The sequence below is a fragment of the Phoca vitulina genome, unplaced genomic scaffold, assembly GCF_004348235.1.
Source record: "Phoca vitulina isolate PV1807 unplaced genomic scaffold, GSC_HSeal_1.0 scaffold41, whole genome shotgun sequence".
In the NCBI taxonomy this organism is placed as follows: Eukaryota; Metazoa; Chordata; class Mammalia; order Carnivora; family Phocidae; genus Phoca; species Phoca vitulina.
Window position 1 is genome coordinate 11223356 of NW_022589744.1, and position 18284 is coordinate 11241639.

Below are 18284 nucleotides of genomic sequence, written 5' to 3' on the forward strand. Positions count from 1 at the left end.
TTAAAAAAAGTTTAAAGTGAGTTCTTGTATGAGGGTAGTGGTGATTGATGTTAAATTTTTTCTGTTTTAGAAAAATCAGAGACCGAGCCAGGCTGCCCCTTTATCTATATCATCCGAAAGGATATAGATGTTTACTCTCAGATCTTGAGAAAACTCTTCAATGAATCCCATGGAATCTTTGTGGGCCTCCAGAGAATTGAAGAAGAGTTGACTGGAAAATCCAGAAAAGCTCAGTAAGTAGGCTGCTGATAGGTGCTGAAGTCCACAAGTAAATTGTGAAAACCAAATGAAATGCATTGTTGTCCTTTTTTTTTCCTTAAGATTTTATTTATTTATTTGGGGAGGGGGAGTGAGCACAGGGGTGGGGGGGAGGGGTAGAGGGAGAGGGAGAAGGGGACTCCCTGCTGAGCAGGGAACCCAATGTGATGCGGCGCAGGGCTCCATTTCAGTACCCTAGGATCCTGACCTGAGCTGAAGACAGACGCTTAGCCAACTATGCCACGCAGGCGCCCCTAGAACTGTTTTTCTTGCTAAAGATTACGTCTTAGTAACTAAACAAATTGCTTTCTTGTGGGTATTTGTTTAGTTTCGTCATTTCCTTATTTATTTATTTATTTATTTATTTGAGAGAGAGAGAGAGAGAGAGAGAGAAACAGCATGAGAGGGGAGAGGGTCAGAGGGAGAAGCAGGTTCCCCGCTGAGCTGGGAGCCCGATGTGGGACTCGATCCCAGGACCCCGGGATCATGACCTGAGCCCAAGGCAGTCGCTTAACCAACTGAGCCACCCAGGCGCCCCTCGTCATTTCCTTTTTTAAAGACTTTATTTTGAACTAATTTTGGACTTAAGGAAAAGGTACAAAAATAATAGATTCCTGCACATTCCTCACCCAGCTTTGTTACGTTAATATCTACATAACCATGTTATTGTTACTTAAACCAGGAAACTTACATCAATACATTATGATTCAAGACTTCATTTGAATTTCACCAGTTGAAAAACTAAGGTCCTTTTTTCTCCTCTACAACTCAGGTTGCATTTACTCTTTAATGACTTTGACACTTTTGAAAAATATTGACCAATTATTTTGGTGACTATCCGTCCATTTGGGTTTCTCTGATGTTTTCTCATGATTGGAGAAAAGTTACATTTTTTTTTTTTTTAAGTTTTTTTTAAAGATTTTATTTATTTATTTGAGAGAGAGAGAATGAGAGACAGAGAGCATGAGCGGGAGGAGGGTCAGAGGGAGAAGCAGACTCCCTGCTGAGCAGGGAGCCCGATGCGGGACTCGATCCTGGGACTCCAGGATCATGACCTGAGCCGAAGGCAGTCGCTTAACCAACTGAGCCACCCAGGCGCCCAAAGTTACATTTTTTTTAAGGTTATTCATTTTTAGTAAGAATACCACAGAACTGGTATGATGTGTCCTCAGTACGTCATATGGGGTTCATGATGTTGATGTTTTATACTGGTTTTGTTGACCTTGATCACTTGGTTAATGTGGTTTCTATTGGGTTTCTTCACTATAAAGTTACTGTCTTTCCCTTTGTAACTAGTAAGTATTTGGAGCAGAAACTTTGAGATTATGCAAATCCTATTTCTCCTTAAATTTTCAACCACTAGTTTTAGTGTCCATCAGTGGATCTCATCTGCAACAATTAATATCAGTATGGATTCATGGATATTTATTTTACCCCCTGGGTTATCTCATGTGTTACTTATTTTGATGCTCAAGTTGTTCCAGCTTTGGCTGTTAGGAACTCCTTCAGGTTGGTTCCTGTCTTTGAGCAAGCTCCTATCTTCTATTGAGAACTTCCTTGCTTTTTGTCACCACAAGATGCAGCAGGCTTATCTTGTATGTCATTTCATTTTTTGTAGATTGGTCCGAGTGAGTAAGAACTACCGATCAGTCATAAGGGCATGTATGGAGGAAATGCACCAGGTTGCAAGTAAGGATTTTATGTGTGTACATGTGATAGTAATTGAAATGTTTATCTGGCTGTAAATACTGCAAGGTAGAATCTATTTGACTTTCCAGTTTAAAACTCTTACTTCCTGTCTTACATAATTCTTTTTTTTTTTACAAATTCTTTTTTTTTTTTTTTTTTTATTTTTTTTTTTTTTTTTTTTATAAAGGAGTTACTGCAAACAAGGGAACACAAGCAGGGGGTAGTGGGAGAAGGAGAAGCAGGCGTCCCGCAGAGCAGGGAGCCCGATGCGGGGCTCGATCCCAGAACCCTGGGATCATGACCTGAGCTGAAGGCAGACGCTTAACGACTGAGCCACCCAGGCGCCCCTGTCTTACATAATTCTTAATTTTTTGGCAGTTTTCTTTTTTTTTTAAAGATTTTGTTTATTTGACAGAGAGACAGCCAGAGAGGGAGCACAAGCAGGGGGAGTGGAAGAGGGAGAAGCAGGCTTCCCACCGAGCAGGGAGCCCGATGTCGGGCTTGATCCCAGGACCCTGGGATCATGACCTGAGCCGAAGGCAGACGCTTAACGACTGAGCCACCCAGGCGCTTCTTTTGGCAGTTTTCTTGAGTACATTTTTCTTTTTTCTTTTTTTTTAAGATTTTATTTATTTGACAGAGAGAGACACAGCGAGAGAGGGAACACAAGAGGGGGGAGTGGGAGAGGGAGAAGCACGCTTCCCGCGGAGCAGGGAGCCTGATGTGGGGCTCGATCCCAGGACCCTGGGACCATGACCTGAGCCGAAGGCAGACGCTTAACGACTGAGCCACCCAGGCACCCCTTGAGTACATTTTTCAAGTTAGAGCGTATTGAGTCGACAGGTGTGAGACTAAGGGCCAAATTAACAATCTTTGAAAATCACATTCTTGGTTCTTTAACCTTGGTGATTTCTCTTTTCTTTCTTTCTTTCTTTCTTTCTTTCTTTCTTTCTTTCTTTCTTTCTTTCTTTGTTTCTTTCTTTCTTTCATTTATTTAGAGAGAGCATGTGTGAGTATTGAGGGAGGGGCAGAGGGAGAGAGAGTCTTAGACTCTGTGCTGATCGCAGAGCCTGACTTGGAGCCTGAACTAAAGATCCTGAGATCATGACCTGAGCTGAAACCAAGAGTTGTTCACTTAACCAACTGTGCCACCCAAGCACCCCTAACCTTGGTGATTTAAAGTCACTATAACCATGAGAGCCCCGTGACTCCTGGATGCTGAGTAGAGTCTTTTATAACCTGATGGTCTCTGTTTGCAGTTTGCAGTTGAAAGTGTCACTTGTAACTTGAGGGTGTTGGGTTTGCAAATCATTTATCTGCAACAAAGAGATATTAAGCATTTTTAAAAAAATCTATAGTGAAGGGGTGCCTGGGTGGCTCAGTCAGTTAAGCATCTGACTCTTGGTTTCGGCTCAGGTCATGATCTCAGGGTTGTGAGATTAAGCCTTACATCGGGCTGAGTGTGAGCCTGCTTAAGATTCTCTCTTCCTCTGCTCCCAACCCCGCCCCCCCCACCATATACGCTCTTAAAAAATAAAAATCTGTAGTGAAAATGGGTGGTCATTAGCGGAAACAAAGGCATAAGCCAAAGAACCTGGTATATGAAGGTATAACTATGAGACTAAAAGTTTCATTCCTCATTTAAAATGTTTGTGTGTTGTTAGTTGCTGCTAAAGATCCAGCCAGTGGTCGCCAGTTCAGCAGCCAGGTAAGGGGGGCCACCTTTGTTGTCCAGCTGGCACCATTATGTCCTTCTGCGTCCTTAGCACCCACCTAGGGTGACTTTGCAATCATTATTTTTGTTGTTGTTTGTTTTGTTTTTTAAAGATTTGAGAGAGAGAGAGAGAGAGTCTGAGCAGGGGGAGGGGAAGGGGGAGGAGGGGAGAGAGAGAATCTCCAGCAGGCTCCCAGCTGAACAGTGAGCCCGATGAGCTAGATGCAGGGCTTGATCCCACGACTCTAATATCATGACCTGATCTGAAATCAAGAGTCGGACACAACCTACCTGAGCCACCCAGCTGCCCCACAATCATTGTTTTTGCAGAAGTCTTTTCTTTCCAGCTAGATAGACAACTCTTTGGGGGTGGTAAGGATCATCTTGAACTTCCTGGTGCCCCCTTCAAGGCCATAGCACATGGAAGACAAGGGTGTGCTTGATAAGTACTTGTATGAGTTTCTAGTTTCTTTTTTTTTTTTCTATTTTATTTATTTATTTGAGAGAGAGATCGAGAGAGCACAAGCAGGGGGAGGGGCAGAAGGAGAAATGGACTCCCCGCTGAGTAGGAAGTCTGATACGGGGCTCGATCCCAGGACCCTGGGATCGTGACCTGAGCCGAAGGCAGATGCTTAACCGACAGAGCCACGCGGGTGCCCTGAGTTTCCAGTTCTTATGGGAAATGTCAATCCTAACCACATAGTGTCACCTGAGATAGTGAGCTGAGCTTTTGGAATCACTAATTATTTTTATAAACTGTACTCAGCTCATGAACCCAGTATTTTTACTGAGTTGTTTACTTTAGTTGGAGCTGGAAGATGAGTGAAAGAATTCTCTCTATTCGGTAGAATGTTGACAGTGTTCAGACTCCGTAGTGAATAGGGCCTAGTGCACTGTGTCTGTTGCGGTCTAGTGCACAGTCAGCAAAGCATTTGTTTTCCCTTATGAATAAGGTAGTCTGTGTTTGTGTATGAAAGGATGATGGGGAAGAGGAGACTGCATGTTCCTAAGGGCAGGGTCCAGACCTGATGTATTTTTGGGTCTTATATTGGGTTTGACTTTTAATAGACTTTCTTAAACTTTAGTCCCTTGAATATCAACTTCACAGTTTTTTCTGTATCTGTAGAATTTTTAATATTATTTACTGAATATTTTTCTAAGAATCATCTCCCATTTACTTAGAGCCTCTTTCTAAATCAAAATATTCATGAAGACCTTGGGCGTGATGAGCTAATTATATTCTTCTATAATGTACATTAAACTAAAACAAGAACCATTAAAATAAAAAAAAATGTTAGTCTGCCTACCACCCCCTAAAATTCACTCACTGGCTTCCCTGTGGGAAACCCTGCCATAGGAATATTCAGTAATTGTTGAGTTAATAATGAGTGAATGTCATATGATTCAAGCCCTGCTTCTTCATTCCTTTGCTCTAAGAGAAATGTCAGGAATGTTTTCAGTTAAAACTTTGTCTCCGTTTCTTCCTTAGGTCTCCATTTTGTCAGCAATGGAGCTCATTTGGAACCTTTGTGAGATTCTTTTTATTGAAGTAGCCCCAGGTGAGCATGGAATCACCCCTTCACAACATCAAAGGCGTCCCCCTGCCCTTTCCTTTGTCTTTCCTGCGTGTTGTGATGAGCGAGCGCTTTATTGCCAAGGATGCTCTTTTCCTCACTTTTCATCAGTGTAATCAGTAGAAAGCTGTACATAACACCAAGGAAGTCTGCCGTTTTGTCAGATACTACAAAAAATAGTGAGAAAGAATGTCTTCTGAAAACCTAAGATGTTGGTCAGGTGACCCCTGAAAAACACCAGGAAAGCATACTGGACTAGTGTGTGACAGGGGTGGTCAAGATTCATATGGTGGACTGGTCAAGCTTAAGAGTTTTTGGAAAGTCAGGGGAGAGGCATGGAATGGGTTCTCCCTCCCAGCCTCAAAGAACCAACTCTGTCCACTCCTTGATCTCAGACTTCAGGCCTCCAGAAATGTGCAATAATAAATGTTGGTTGTTTAGAATTAAAAATAAAAATTAAAAGAAAGGAAAAATGTTTTAGGGATGTGAGGAGGGATTAGATGGTGGGAGGCAAAGTCACTGGGAGAATTCTGTCTACAGTGATTGGGGAGGGGGCAGCCCTACATGTGAACTGTCCACTCTGAATTATTCCATGTTCTTGAACTAAATTGTGGTCGGTATGGTATCCTGGCATGAGTGGGCTCTCTGTGGACGTGCTGCAGGCTTTTTTTCATTCTCTTGATGGTTTATGTTTGCTGTTATCCATAAATGAGTGTTAATAATCTCTGTGCAGTCATAGGTTTTTACTCATACTCCCGCTAAAGCCCTAAGCAATGTGAAATTAAAATTAGTTGTTTCTATGTTTACCTCCTCCAGTATATTTTGAGGGCTGTTGCTATGTTTTTAGCATACCTAGCACCTAGTCAGTAGCAATCCCTAAGTGGCCATTCCTTACATAGCCATAGAGTACTGCATAGTCATGAAGAATTGGGGGTGGAGGGGGAGGGGAGATTCAGCCCTTTCAAAAATTCATGAAAGGTGGAGCTGCCTGGCTCAGAGGAACTATTCGTAAAGGTCCATTTGCTAGTCCAGTCGTTTATCTAGGACCATATGGGTGCCCACCTAAGTGGGATAAACTACTTCCTATATAGCCATCTTGTTTGCCCTACATTTTCTGTCTGTACATTGGGAAAGTGGAATTTGCTGCAGATGAAACTGAGGTTTTTGTGTGTAACAAGAGTCTTTCCTCCCAGCCGGCCCTCTCCTTCTTCACCTCCTTGACTGGGTCCGACTGCATGTGTGTGAAGTGGACAGTTTGTTGGCAGATGTCCTGGGCAGTGAGAATCCAAGCAAACATGAGAGCTTCTGGAAGTTGGTAAGCATCTCCTGCAGGCCGGGCCTTCCTGCCTTCTACCTCATGGTCTGTTTTTCCCAGTGCTTGCAGGCGGGCCTGAGGATTGCCTGCTGAGCCTGCTCACGCTCGGACTGGCTCCTTGGGTCTGATTATGGAGATGCTCTTAGATCTTTTCTTCCCTGCTCCACAGGAGAGTTTAGAACTAAGTTGTTTTATAAGAAAAGTAATGCTTTGTAGACTTTCCAGTGAGCAGGGACATTTAATTTCTTTGTGAATCTAAGGAAGAGAAGACGTGATAAAACTGTTTGATAGAAGCTGGAGGGGGTAGGAGATTAAATGAGCAGGAGGGGTTTTGAGGTGATAGAAATGTTCTAAAACTGGATTGTAGTGATGGTGCACAACTCTGTAAACTCACTACTTAAATAGATGAATGTTTATAGTGTATAAATTATAGCTCCGTATAGCTATTAAAAACAAAAAGATTGATGATCCTGGAGTCATTTTGGATTATCAGTTTGGAAGTCAGCATGTGTATTGGGGTTGTGACTGTGTGTGGGTGGGTAGATACGTATGTATTCTGTACCTACTGATCTGTGACCCAATTGGTAGGGACTGGGGAGAAGAGTGCTAGTTGACCTGAATAATGGAAAGTTGATTAGACTATAAAATCTGGAATTCCAGTAAAGAATTATAGCCTTTGATGCTATTTCTGGGCGTTGCTGGGAGATCTGTGCAAGTGAGGGGAGAGTCTTTGTTCAGGAAGTATTGGGCCCAGATTTTGAGTCTCTGATTCATTCACTGAGTATTTATCGAGTGCTCCTGTTTGCAAGGCAGTGAGGAAACAACCATGACCAAAGTGGGCAAAGATTACTGCCCTTAGGAAGTTTACATCCTGGGTGGGGAGACAGGAAATAAACGCAGCAACAAGTAAAATATGTAGCATGCCTAACAGGGAGGCACTGTGGTATGGAGAGCAGTAAAGCCAAGCTGGGGAATTGGCAATTCTAGAGCTGGGGAATCAAGGAAGGCCTCCCTCATGAGGTGATGTGGGGGGAGGGGCACTGGGCCAAAGGAGGGGAAAGTGTTGTAGACAGTGAGACCTGCAAACGCTCTCACCTGGAGGCTCAGTGGGATCAGGAGCAGCGTGAGCAAGGGCAGGAGTTGGGGAGGTAAGGGCAGAGTCACAGGGTCAGATCGGAGGGGTCCCTGGACTGTCCTAAGGACTTTAACTTTGAGAGAGGCGGTAGAGCAGAGTGGTGAGACATGGTCTGCAGTGCCAGACTGCCAGAGTTAGCATCCCAGTTCTGCCTCTTTCTAGCTGTGGGGCCTTAAATGTGTTACTTAACAGCCTTTAGTTTCTTTTTCTGTATAGTGCAGATAATAATAAGATTATGTTTAAAATTATGATTAGGGCGCTTGGGTGGCTCAGTCAGTTAAGCCCGATTTCAGCTCAGGTCATGATCTGGGGGTCCTGGAATTAAGTCTCACGTCAGGTCTCCCCACTCGTGCTCCTCCCTCTCCCTCTCCTTCTGCCCCTCGCCCCACTCGTGCTCTCTCTCAAATAAATGAAATCTTGAAAAAAAATTGTTATGATTAAAGGACATATATGTGTGTAAGCTAGTTGATGGACACAACCCCTGAGTCATATGGGGTGAGGGGGCATTAGAGAGCTGAGTATTCCCACTGTGATTGGATGTAGGTGTTCAAGGCTCTCTGGCTGCCCTACAAAGGATGGAGCAAGGGTGGAAGCAGAGACCAGTCTAGAGGCTATGGTACTAAACCAGGCAAAGATGGTGGTGACTTGGACAAGGATGGGTGCCGAACAGAGGAGGTGGTGAAAAGTGATTAGATTCTGGATGCAGTTTATGGATACCGTTGATGGGATTTGCTAATAGATTAGATGTGTGTTTGTAAGAAATAGGAGAATGTGGGAAGATCAGGTTGGTGAGTTGGAGGCAGCCGGGTGTTTACTTTTAGACATGCTACGTTTAAGATGCCCATGAGGTCCAAGTGGAGACACTGTGTCGGCAGTAAGGTATACAAGTCTGGAATCCAGAGAAGGAAGTGCAGGCTAGGGAGAAGTTGGGGATTTGTCAGCATATATATCTTTGGCTTTTTTGAGCATGACTTAGTACGGGAAAATGTTACTTTGTATGTTTTACGTATTTGTTAGTGTGTATATACTGTTGGTTGTCATTATTCATGACCGTTAAGGTCTATAAAGTTGTCTGGAACATTGTTATTACTGGTTACTGTAATACAGGATTCTTCCAGCCTCTGATCCCATTTTTGTCAGGCGATCAGTATATAACTTTGTTTTATGTATGGTTTTGCTTAGAGACACCTTATTTAGTATATACTATTGACTCATTAACATTGATCTGATGGCCAACAACACTGTAGTGCATGCCTGAATGAAGCTTATCTAACACACATTTTCTCCCTGTGGGCCATCATCCCTTCTTAGCACTTAGCACTTAGTATAGCACTTCAGCACTATGCTTGGGGCTCAGCAAAAAGCACCACAATACAAAAAAAGTGGCACTAGGTAGATCCTTAGAAAGACACTTGTTTAGTGTGAGAGTTGATACGAGAAGGTAGAGTGCCCCACCTTGTTCAACCTCAGCTGGGAACGTGCACATCAAGTGACTCAGTTTTTGCCACTCTGCACATGTCCACAAGTAATGAAAGTACCTCACGTATTGATTTTGGGGTTACAAATGTTAACAAGTAGGCAAATTCACAAATATGGAATCTCTGAATAAAGAGGGTTGACTATTTATATTGAGTGTATGTGTGTGTATGTATATTTATTTGAACTGAACCAATCTTTACTTGATGTACTATGTCATTTTCTGTTTTCTATTTCATTCATTCATTCATTCATTCCGTAAATTCTACATCCAGTGTGGGGCTTGAACTCATGACCCTGAGATTAAGAGTTGCATGCTCTACCGACTGATCTAGCCAGGCGTCCACATTTCATTTATTTTTTAAAAAGTTGGTTGCAATCTGTAATGGGTTACAACATGCAGTTTGAAAAGCATGGTCCAGGTTAAAACCCTTAGACTAGGTGACTTAGATTACTGCTGGAGGGAGGGAACCATCACACTTCCATAAGGCTAGGAAGCCCAAGTGTGGATTGAAGAGACTGGCTTCCGGACCTCCGTGAATTTCATGCTCTTGTGTGTCCTCCCAGGTGACCATCTTGGTACTACAGGGCCGGCTGGACGAGGCTCGGCAGATGCTCTCCAAGGAAGCCGACGCCAGCCCCTCCTCTGCAGGCATGTGCCGAATCCTAGGGGACCTGATGAGGACAATGCCCGTTCTCAGTGTATGTGGGAGCAGCCCTGCTCTGCTGGGTCACAAGAGAGGGGTTCGTTCATTAAGCACAAGGGGTTTCTATGGCGATGGCATCTCACTGTGTCTCTCCCCTTAGCCTGGTAACACCCAGACGCTGACAGAGCTGGAGCTGAAGTGGCAGCACTGGCATGAGGAATGTGAGCGTCACCTCCAGGACAGCACGTTTGCTGCCAGTCCTCACCTGGAGTCTCTCTGCAAGGTCTGTGGAAAGGAAGTCTAGGTTGGGGTCCAAGTTGGGGCTGTGACATCCAGCACAGCAACGGCAGGGACATGATCCTCTTTGGACAAGGCTATCCATCAGCTCTGCCAGGAAGGAAGAGCTTTCAGATCAGATGCTCTAGTTGAGATCAGGAGAGATTTTTTGTTTTATTGTTTAGATTTTATTTATTTATTTGAGAGCACGCATAAGAGAGCATGAGTTGGGGGTGGGGGTTGGAGAGAGAGGGAGAAGCAGGCTTCTCGCGGAGCAGAGAGCCTGATGCAGGGCTCGATCCTAGGACCTCAGGATCATGACCTGAGCCAAAGGCAGGCGCTTCACCGACTGAGCCACCCAGGCGCCCTGAGATCAGGAGAGTTAACAGAGAAGTTGGCTCTGGAACTGAGGTAAAAAATCTCTTTCCTTAGATCATGCTGGGAGATGAAGCTGCCTTGTTGGAGCAGAAGGAGCTTCTGAATAACTGGTATCATTTCCTAGTGACCCGGCTCCTGTACTCTCATCCCACAGTAAAACCCATTGACCTGCACCTCTATGCCCAGGTGAGCCTGAACTCCCAAGGGATGGTGGTGGGGAGTAGGAATCCTGTGGGCTAGGTCATTTTCAGTGTGCGGCCTCTTTGAGTTGAACCTCCCTGGAGAACAGGAAGGGTCTTCCCTTTGCCCCTCCCTCCTTCTTTTAAGTTTATTTTTTTTAGTAATCTCTACCCCAAACGTGGGGCTCAAACTCAAGACTCTAGAGATCATGAGTCGCACGTTTTTCCAGCGAGCCAGCCAGGTGCCCTTCCTTTGGCCCTTTTTGAAGGACCCCATCACCCTTCTCCAGGGTTCCCTACACAGCAGCCCTGCCTGCCCCCTTGAGTCTCTGCTTCCGTCTGGGAATTGAGTGGGTCACCACCTTTCCACAGTCCAGCCTTGACCTGTTTTTGGGAGGTGAGAGCAGCCCAGAACCCCTGGACAACATCTTGTTGGCAGCCTTTGAGTTTGACATCCACCAAGTGATCAAGGAATGCAGGTAGGAATTGCTGCGCCACCACCTTTTCTGTCTTTACGTGTGCAGTTCAGTGACACAAAGTATAGTCAGAGTGTTTTGCACCCGTCACCACCATCCTTTCTTAGAATGTCTTCTTCCTTCTTACTGGTGTCTTAACTTTCTTCCCACACACATGCTCCCCTCCTGAGCCACATGGAGGTAGATAATGGCTTCTCTCTGGACAAGCTTGGGGACCTTCCTGAGGCTTGAGGGCTACTGTATTTATAACAGTTTTCATTTCAGGGGTGTTTACTTGAACAACGTTGCAGTAAATTACTTTGATACTTATTTATTTATTTATTAAAGATTTTATTTATTTGAGAGAGAGAATGAGAGAGAGAGCACAAGAGGGGGGAGCGGGAGAGGGAGAAGCAGACTCCCCGCTGAGCAGGGAGCCCGATGTGGGACTCGATCCCCAGACTCCAGGATCATGACCTGAGCCGAAGGCAGTCACTTAACCAACTGAGCCACCCAGGCGCCCTACTTTGATATTTAAAATCCAGAAAAAGCCAGCAAGCCTATTTCTTGGAACTTGATGGCTATGCAGACTGCCTTAAGGTAGAGCACTTCTCAGTAGTCTCACTCTCTAGTGAGCCACGGCCTGCTACCCCAGCAGGCTCCGGGCTGAGTCTCTTTAGAGCAGGGATTCTACACCACCCCTCTCCTCAAAAGGGTGTCTTGTCAGTGCATTGAACCTTCAGCAAGGCGGGAAAGGGAGCGTCAGACATAATGAATCAAAGGTACAGCTTGTCAGGAATTTCCGTATATAGTAAGTCAGACACAGTTTGGCGTCCCTTGTGCAGCCCGGACAAGTGGGTATTGCATTGAAGACTCCTGGAAGGGAGACTGTTGGGAACTACAGCAGACGGCCTTGCTCAGTATCAAATTCACTGACCTCTACTGGATCTTTTTCAGTAGATCTAGGCAATGGGAAGGGATCCCCTCCTGCTATGCTCCTCCTGTTTGAGCCAGCGCAAAACCAGAGCTTGAAGAAAATGGTGCTAGATTTGGAGAAAGAAAACCAGGTTTTGTGTCCATATTCTTTTCACAGATGTGTAGCTGGAGCTGGAAGATGACTTACGGAATCCAGCTGGTGGGGGGTGGGGCACCTACACAGAGTGGTTAGAGTAACTTACAAAGGTGCACACATACATGTTGTTATTTGGCTTTGTCATTATCTCTGCCTATAATTCGAAGTAATGGGCATTCCTAAATACACTGTCTGTTATAGCAGTGGGTTATTTCCACCAGGGCTTCCTTCATAAGCCACATCTGAATTTTTGGAAACAAATCAGATTTGAGCAAAACCAGGAGGAGGGATAACGAAAGGGGAAAGCACACTGTTCTCTGCAGTGACAGTAGAAAAAAGAGAGGGGTGCCAGTGAAGAAGAGTGACTTTCATGAATGCCACAGAAAATGGCATCACCCTCCTGCCAGTCACACATAAGGAAGGATCAGGCTCTCAGTCCCTTAGTCTGGGCATCTCTTTGTCCTGGCAAGCAGGAAAGGGTGTAAAGTATTTCCGTTTCCTGTAAATTTTGGAGCTTGGGTTTTCTTTCTTTCTTTCTTTCTTTCTTTCTTCCTTCCTTCCTTCCTTCCTTCCTTCCTTCCTTTCCTTTTCCTTTTCCTTTTCCTTTTCCTTTTCCTTTTCCTTTTCCTTTTCCTTTTCCTTTTCCTTTTCCTTTTCCTTTTCCTTTCCTTTCCTTTCCTTTCTCCTTTCCTTTCCTTTCTCCTTTCCTTTCCTTTCTCCTTTCCTTTCCCCTTTCCTTTCCCCTTTCCTTTCCTTTCCCCTTTCCTTTCCTTTCCCCTTTCCTTTCCTTTCCCCTTTCCTTTCCTTTCCCCTTTCCTTTCCTTTCTCCTTTCCTTTCTCCTTTCCTTTTTCCTTTCCTTTCCTTCTTTTTTCTTTCCTTTTCTTTCTTTCTTTCTTTCCTTTCTTGATTTTATTTATTTATTTGACAGAGAGAGAGAGCGAGAGCAGGAACACAAGCAGGGGGAGTGGGAGAGGGAGAAGCAGGCTTCCCGCCGAGCAGGGAGCCCGATGGGCTTGATCCCAGGACCCTGGGATCATGACCTGAGCCGAAGGCAGACGCCTAATGACTGAGCCACCCAGGTGCCCCAGAGCTTGGGTTTTCTGATCAGGAAGCTACTTCCTACTCTATTTTGAAAGTGGTACCGTAATGCAAGTCCTGGGACCTTATCTCAGGTATTGGAGGAAAGGCTGAAGTATTTTCAGAGAGAGTAGCAGAGTTTTAGAAATGTGCCCTCCTGGGTGGGGAAGGATTGGATTTGAGGTCTTGTGAGCACTTGGTTTCTCCTGAGTTATACCACTCAGACCCAAGCTGGGTTCCTGGGAAAGTGGTGAACATCTGGAATTGGGCCAGTGGGCTGGTGGTGTAGGGAAGTCTTGCTACTTTCTTTGGGTATGATGTCAGTTGGGTTCATGACTACCTTGTAAAGGGGAACGAGGGGAATACTTTTTAAAGGTGCTACAAGGGAGGTTTTTTGTTTTTTTTTTTTAAGATTTTGTGTATTTGACAGCACAAGCGGGGCAGTGGCAGGTGGGGTGAGAAGCAGGCTCCCCACTGAACAAGGAGCCCAGTGTGGGACTCGATCCCAGGACCACGGGATCATGACCTGAGCCAAAGGCAGAAGCCCAACCCACTGAGCCACCCAGGCGCCCTAGAAGGGAGATTTCTAAATGGGCACCTGGTGATCCCCATGTTAAGTCAGCCAGACCGTTTGGGGCAGAAGGGGCAGTGAAGCGTTCTGAAGTAGAGCATAGGCCATAGTTCATCAGCCCCTGCTGAAGGGCCACATGTTTGCCTGTTATCTCCACAGCTCAAAGGAGAAGTCGGGAATCCAAGTGTTCATCTTACCTGCCCCGCCGCCATCCCCGCAGCTTACAGCTTCCCCTAAAAGCCAGTTCTGTGCTATCTGGCAGAAGGAAACAGGGAGCTGGCACACAGGCACCGAGAGCTGAGCAACATGGCAGTTTTCTGGTGCCCTTGAGGTCCTCCCAAAATAATGAACTAGAAGGAAACAGGCTTCCTTCAAAAACTAAGAAGAGGTCCAGTTTAATGTTTTCCTGAATCTAGAATTTTCTTGCTGGAACTTTGGCCTGGCCCATAACTTTGGCTGCCGCGGGGCGCAGACAGACCTTCACACGCCATCTGCAGAAGGTCCACGGGCGCCCGAGCTCAGCTAGGCAGTGGTTGCTGTAGAGCCACCGAAGCGAGAGAGGAGTTGGGGTGAGGGGGCAGCGGTGGCTCCAGTGCAGGGCAGACAGTCCGTTGGAGAGCTGCAGTCTTCCGGGTAGGACCTTCACCTGGCTGGTGTCCCCAGCTCCAGAGTTCTCTCTTTTCTAGCAGAGGCCATCCCAGAGCTGTTAGTTGAGCCTTCCTCAAACATCTTTGAATGATGGGGCTGTTTGCCTGGCCTACATAGAGCTTGCTTTTGGGGTTCTCCATCATAGTGTGAAGCTCCAAAATTTGTTGAGATTTATCTAGCTCTTCAGGGAGGGCGAATAGGCCTTGTTCAGCATAAGCTTGTCTTGGTCACTCGAGCTGTGTCATTAGCTCTCTGCCTTCGGTGGTTGCTGCCCTGCAGCCTTAGAGGCTGCCGTATCCCCTCAGGGAGGTGCTCGAGGGCTGCCAGACTGGGGCGTGCTGTCACTGGCTGGCTGTCTGGCCGTCACCGTCAGCATCAGTCTGAGTAACAGCAGCTGTGTAGGCCAGATGTTGTGGAACCCCTTAAGAGAGGACCTTACATCAGATTGGAAGGTGAGGGAAAAATTCTTGGAGGAGGCTCCATTCAAGTTGAGTCCTGAAAAGTTCAGCAAAGAAAGTTCAGCAAAGAACATCAGAAAAGATCATTTTAGGCAGAGAGAAAAGCATGGGGAAAGGCACAGGCAGGAAAGAAAGAAGGCCTGTTACCTGCTGAAGGAACTGCCAACGTCTCTTAGAACCGAAAGACTAAGGGAGGGCTTGAGGTGACAGAGATCAGAAAGGAGTCAGATTAACAAGGACCAGAAGCCCGTGTGACTCAAACTATATATCTTACATCTTCTTTATCCACTCATCAGTCGATGGACATTTGGGCTCTTTCCATAGTTTAGCTATTGTAGATAAGGCTGCAATAAACATTGGGGTGCACGTACCCCTTTGAATTAGTATTTTTGTATCCCTTGGGTAAATACTTAGTAGTGCAATTGCTGGGTCATAGGGTAGTTGTATTTTTTTTTTTTTTTTTTAAGATTTTATTTATTTATTTGACAGCGAGAGAGGGAACACAAGCATGGGGAGTGGGAGAGGGAGAAGCAGGCTTCCTGCCGAGCAGAGAGCCCGATGTGGGGTTCGATCCCAGGACCCTGGGATCATGACCTGAGCCAAAGGCAGCCAATTAACAACTGAGCCACCCAGGTGCCCCAGGTAGTTGTATTTTTAACCTTTTTTTTTTTTTTTTTTTTTTTTTGTAAGTAAGCTCTGTACCTGGTGGTGGGCTTGAACTTGAGACCCCGAGATCAAGAGTTGCGCACACTACCAACTAAGCCAGGCGCCCCTTCTATTTTTAACTTTCTGAGAAACATCCATACTGTTTTCCACAGTGGCTGCACCAGTTTGCATCCCCACCAACAGTGCACAAGGGTTCCCCTTTCCCCACATCCTTGCCAACATCTGTTGTTTGTGTTGTTGAGTTTAGCTATTGTGACAGGTGTGAGCTGATAGTTCACTGTGGTTTTGATTTGCCAGTGTTTTCAGTGTTAAACCATATTTTCCTGCTTTCTGTCCCAGCAGCTTCCCCTCACAAGGCCCTAAGTGAGCTGGCCTATGCTTACCTCGAAGTTTGAGTCACACGGGCTTCATTCTGAAGTAGGAACAAGACAGAGTTTCTACTGCAGGGCCTTTACACTGGCTGTTGCCCCTATTTTGGGAGGGCTCCTTTTCCTTGTCTTCCTTTGTCCTCCCCTCCTCCTCCAGCCCTCTGTTCAAATAACTACTCCCTCTGGATTCATTTTCTATATGGAGCTTATTCTAGGAGGGTGGACTGTCCATGTAGTGTATGTGGGAAGGCAACTTGTTTTTATGTCTTGTAGGTTTATTTTCTTTTTTTCTTTTTTTAAAGCTTTTTATTTATTTGAGAGAGAGCAGAGTGAGCGAGAACACAAGTGGAGGGGAGAGGCAGAAGGAGAAACAGGCTCCCTGCTGAGCAGGGAGCCTTATGCGGGGCTCGATCCCAGGACCCTGGGATCATGACCTGAGCCGAAGACAGACGCTTAATTGACTGAGCCATCCAGGCGCCCTATATCTTGAAGGCTTATATTTGCTCACCTCATTTAATATTTTTCCCTAGGACCAGCCATTTTTTTTTAAAGCTTTTCTTTATTAGTTTAAAATGCACGTGCCTGAGAGCGGGGGGGGGGGGGGCGGCAGAGGGAGAAGGAGAGAGAATCTCAAGCAGACTCCTTGCTGAATGTGGAGCCTGATGGGGGGATCAATCCCATGACCCTGAGATCATGACCTGAGCCCAAATCAAGAGTTGGATGCTTAACCAACTGAGCCACCCAGGCACCCCATGGGACTGGCCACTTTTGATTTTATCTGTTACTTTTTTTTTTTTTTAAGATTTTATTTATCTATTGAAGAGAGAGCGCACAAGCAGGCAGAGCAGCAGGCAGAGAGAGAGGGAGAAGCAGGCTCTCCACCGAGCAGAGAGCCCCATGTGGGGCTCCATCCCGGGATCCTGGGATCACCACCAGAGCTGAAGGCAGACACTCAACCGACTGAGCCACCCAGGCGCCACTTATCTGTTGTTTTTGAATTTTTCATAACTTCAGTTTCTAAAGATGGCTTCAGAGTCTCAAAACACGGTACTGGCCATTTTAATTCCTCCACTTTGGCAATGAAGCTAAAGTTAAAACGGTGACTGACCAGTCACTGAGTAGCAGAACTGGATTTGAACCACTTTGCAGTGCTGCTAAAGCAGGTCCATGGTGCTCAGTAAGCAGTTTAGTAGGGGATTAGTTATATGTTAACCTCAATCTCAGATTTACTGATTTTTATATTTATAGAGTGCTATTCAAAGGAATCTTTTTTTGAAGATTTTATTTATCTGAGAGCGTAAGGGAGGGCACAAGTGGTGGGAGCACAAGTTGGGAGGGGCAGTGGAAGAGGGAGAAGCAGACTTCCCTCTTTGTAGGGAGCCCGATGTGGGGCTTGATTCCAGGACCCCGGGATCATGACCTGAGCCGAAGGTAGACGCTTAACCGACTGAGCCACCCAGGTGCCCCTAAAGGAATCTTTTTAAAGCAAATTTTATATCCATTTTCTTATTTTCTTTTTAAAATAGTGCAGCAGCTCCTGGGTGGCTCAGCGCCTGGGATCGAGCCCCATGTTGGGCTCTGTCTGCTCAGCAGGGAGCCTGGTTCTCTCTCTCCCTCTGCGTGCCGCTCTGCCTGCTTGTGTGCTCTCTTTGTCAAATGGATGAATAAAATCTTAATAAATAAATAAATAATAAATAAAACAGTCCAGGTAGGCAAAAGTTAAAATTACTTACATTTTTTAGATGAAGGGGATAGAGAAGTAGGGACTGACTGAAACTGTGGTCTCAAGGACCATTTGTGGTACCTTTTTTGTTAAACCACTGTCTAGTTGGTCATGATCCCAGGACCCTGGGATCGAGTCCCACATCAGGCTCCCTGCTCAGTGGGAAGTCTGCTTCTCCCTCTCCCTCTCCCTCTCCCCCCTGCTTGTGCTCACTCTCTCAAATAAAATCCTTTTTTTTTTTTTTTAAGATTTTTATTTATTTGAGAGACAGTGATAGCAAGAGAGAGCACACGAGTGGGGAGGAGAGGGAGAAGCAGGTTCCCCAGTGAGCAGGGAGCCCGATGTGGGACTTGATCCCAGGGCCCCGGAATTATGACCTGAGCCGAAGGCAGACGCTTAACCGACGGAGCCACCCAGGCGCCCCTCAAAAAGAATCTTTAAAACAAAACACTGTCTAGGTAACCAAATGACAATATTCCATTGAATTACTGATACACAAAGACCTATGATGAAATTAGAATAATTAAGAGCAACAACAGTATCCAGTGAGTTGGGGTTTGTTTAGGGGCCTGCCATAAAGAGATATCCTATTTATAGGGACTAA

The 18284-nt window shown here is 45.6% G+C and overlaps 1 protein-coding gene across 1 annotated transcript in view; it reads left to right on the forward strand.

Annotated features, from left to right (window-relative positions):
* NUP85 (nucleoporin 85) overlaps window positions 1-18284 on the forward strand; it is a 32320-nt gene that overhangs the window by 6341 nt on the left and 7695 nt on the right. The window contains exons 3-11 of the mRNA XM_032429455.1: window positions 71-233; window positions 1877-1947; window positions 3612-3655; window positions 5151-5220; window positions 6429-6550; window positions 9729-9863; window positions 9969-10091; window positions 10517-10648; window positions 11014-11120. Coding sequence (XP_032285346.1) covers window positions 71-233; window positions 1877-1947; window positions 3612-3655; window positions 5151-5220; window positions 6429-6550; window positions 9729-9863; window positions 9969-10091; window positions 10517-10648; window positions 11014-11120 — 967 coding nt within the window. The remainder of the gene's footprint in view (window positions 1-70; window positions 234-1876; window positions 1948-3611; window positions 3656-5150; window positions 5221-6428; window positions 6551-9728; window positions 9864-9968; window positions 10092-10516; window positions 10649-11013; window positions 11121-18284) is intronic.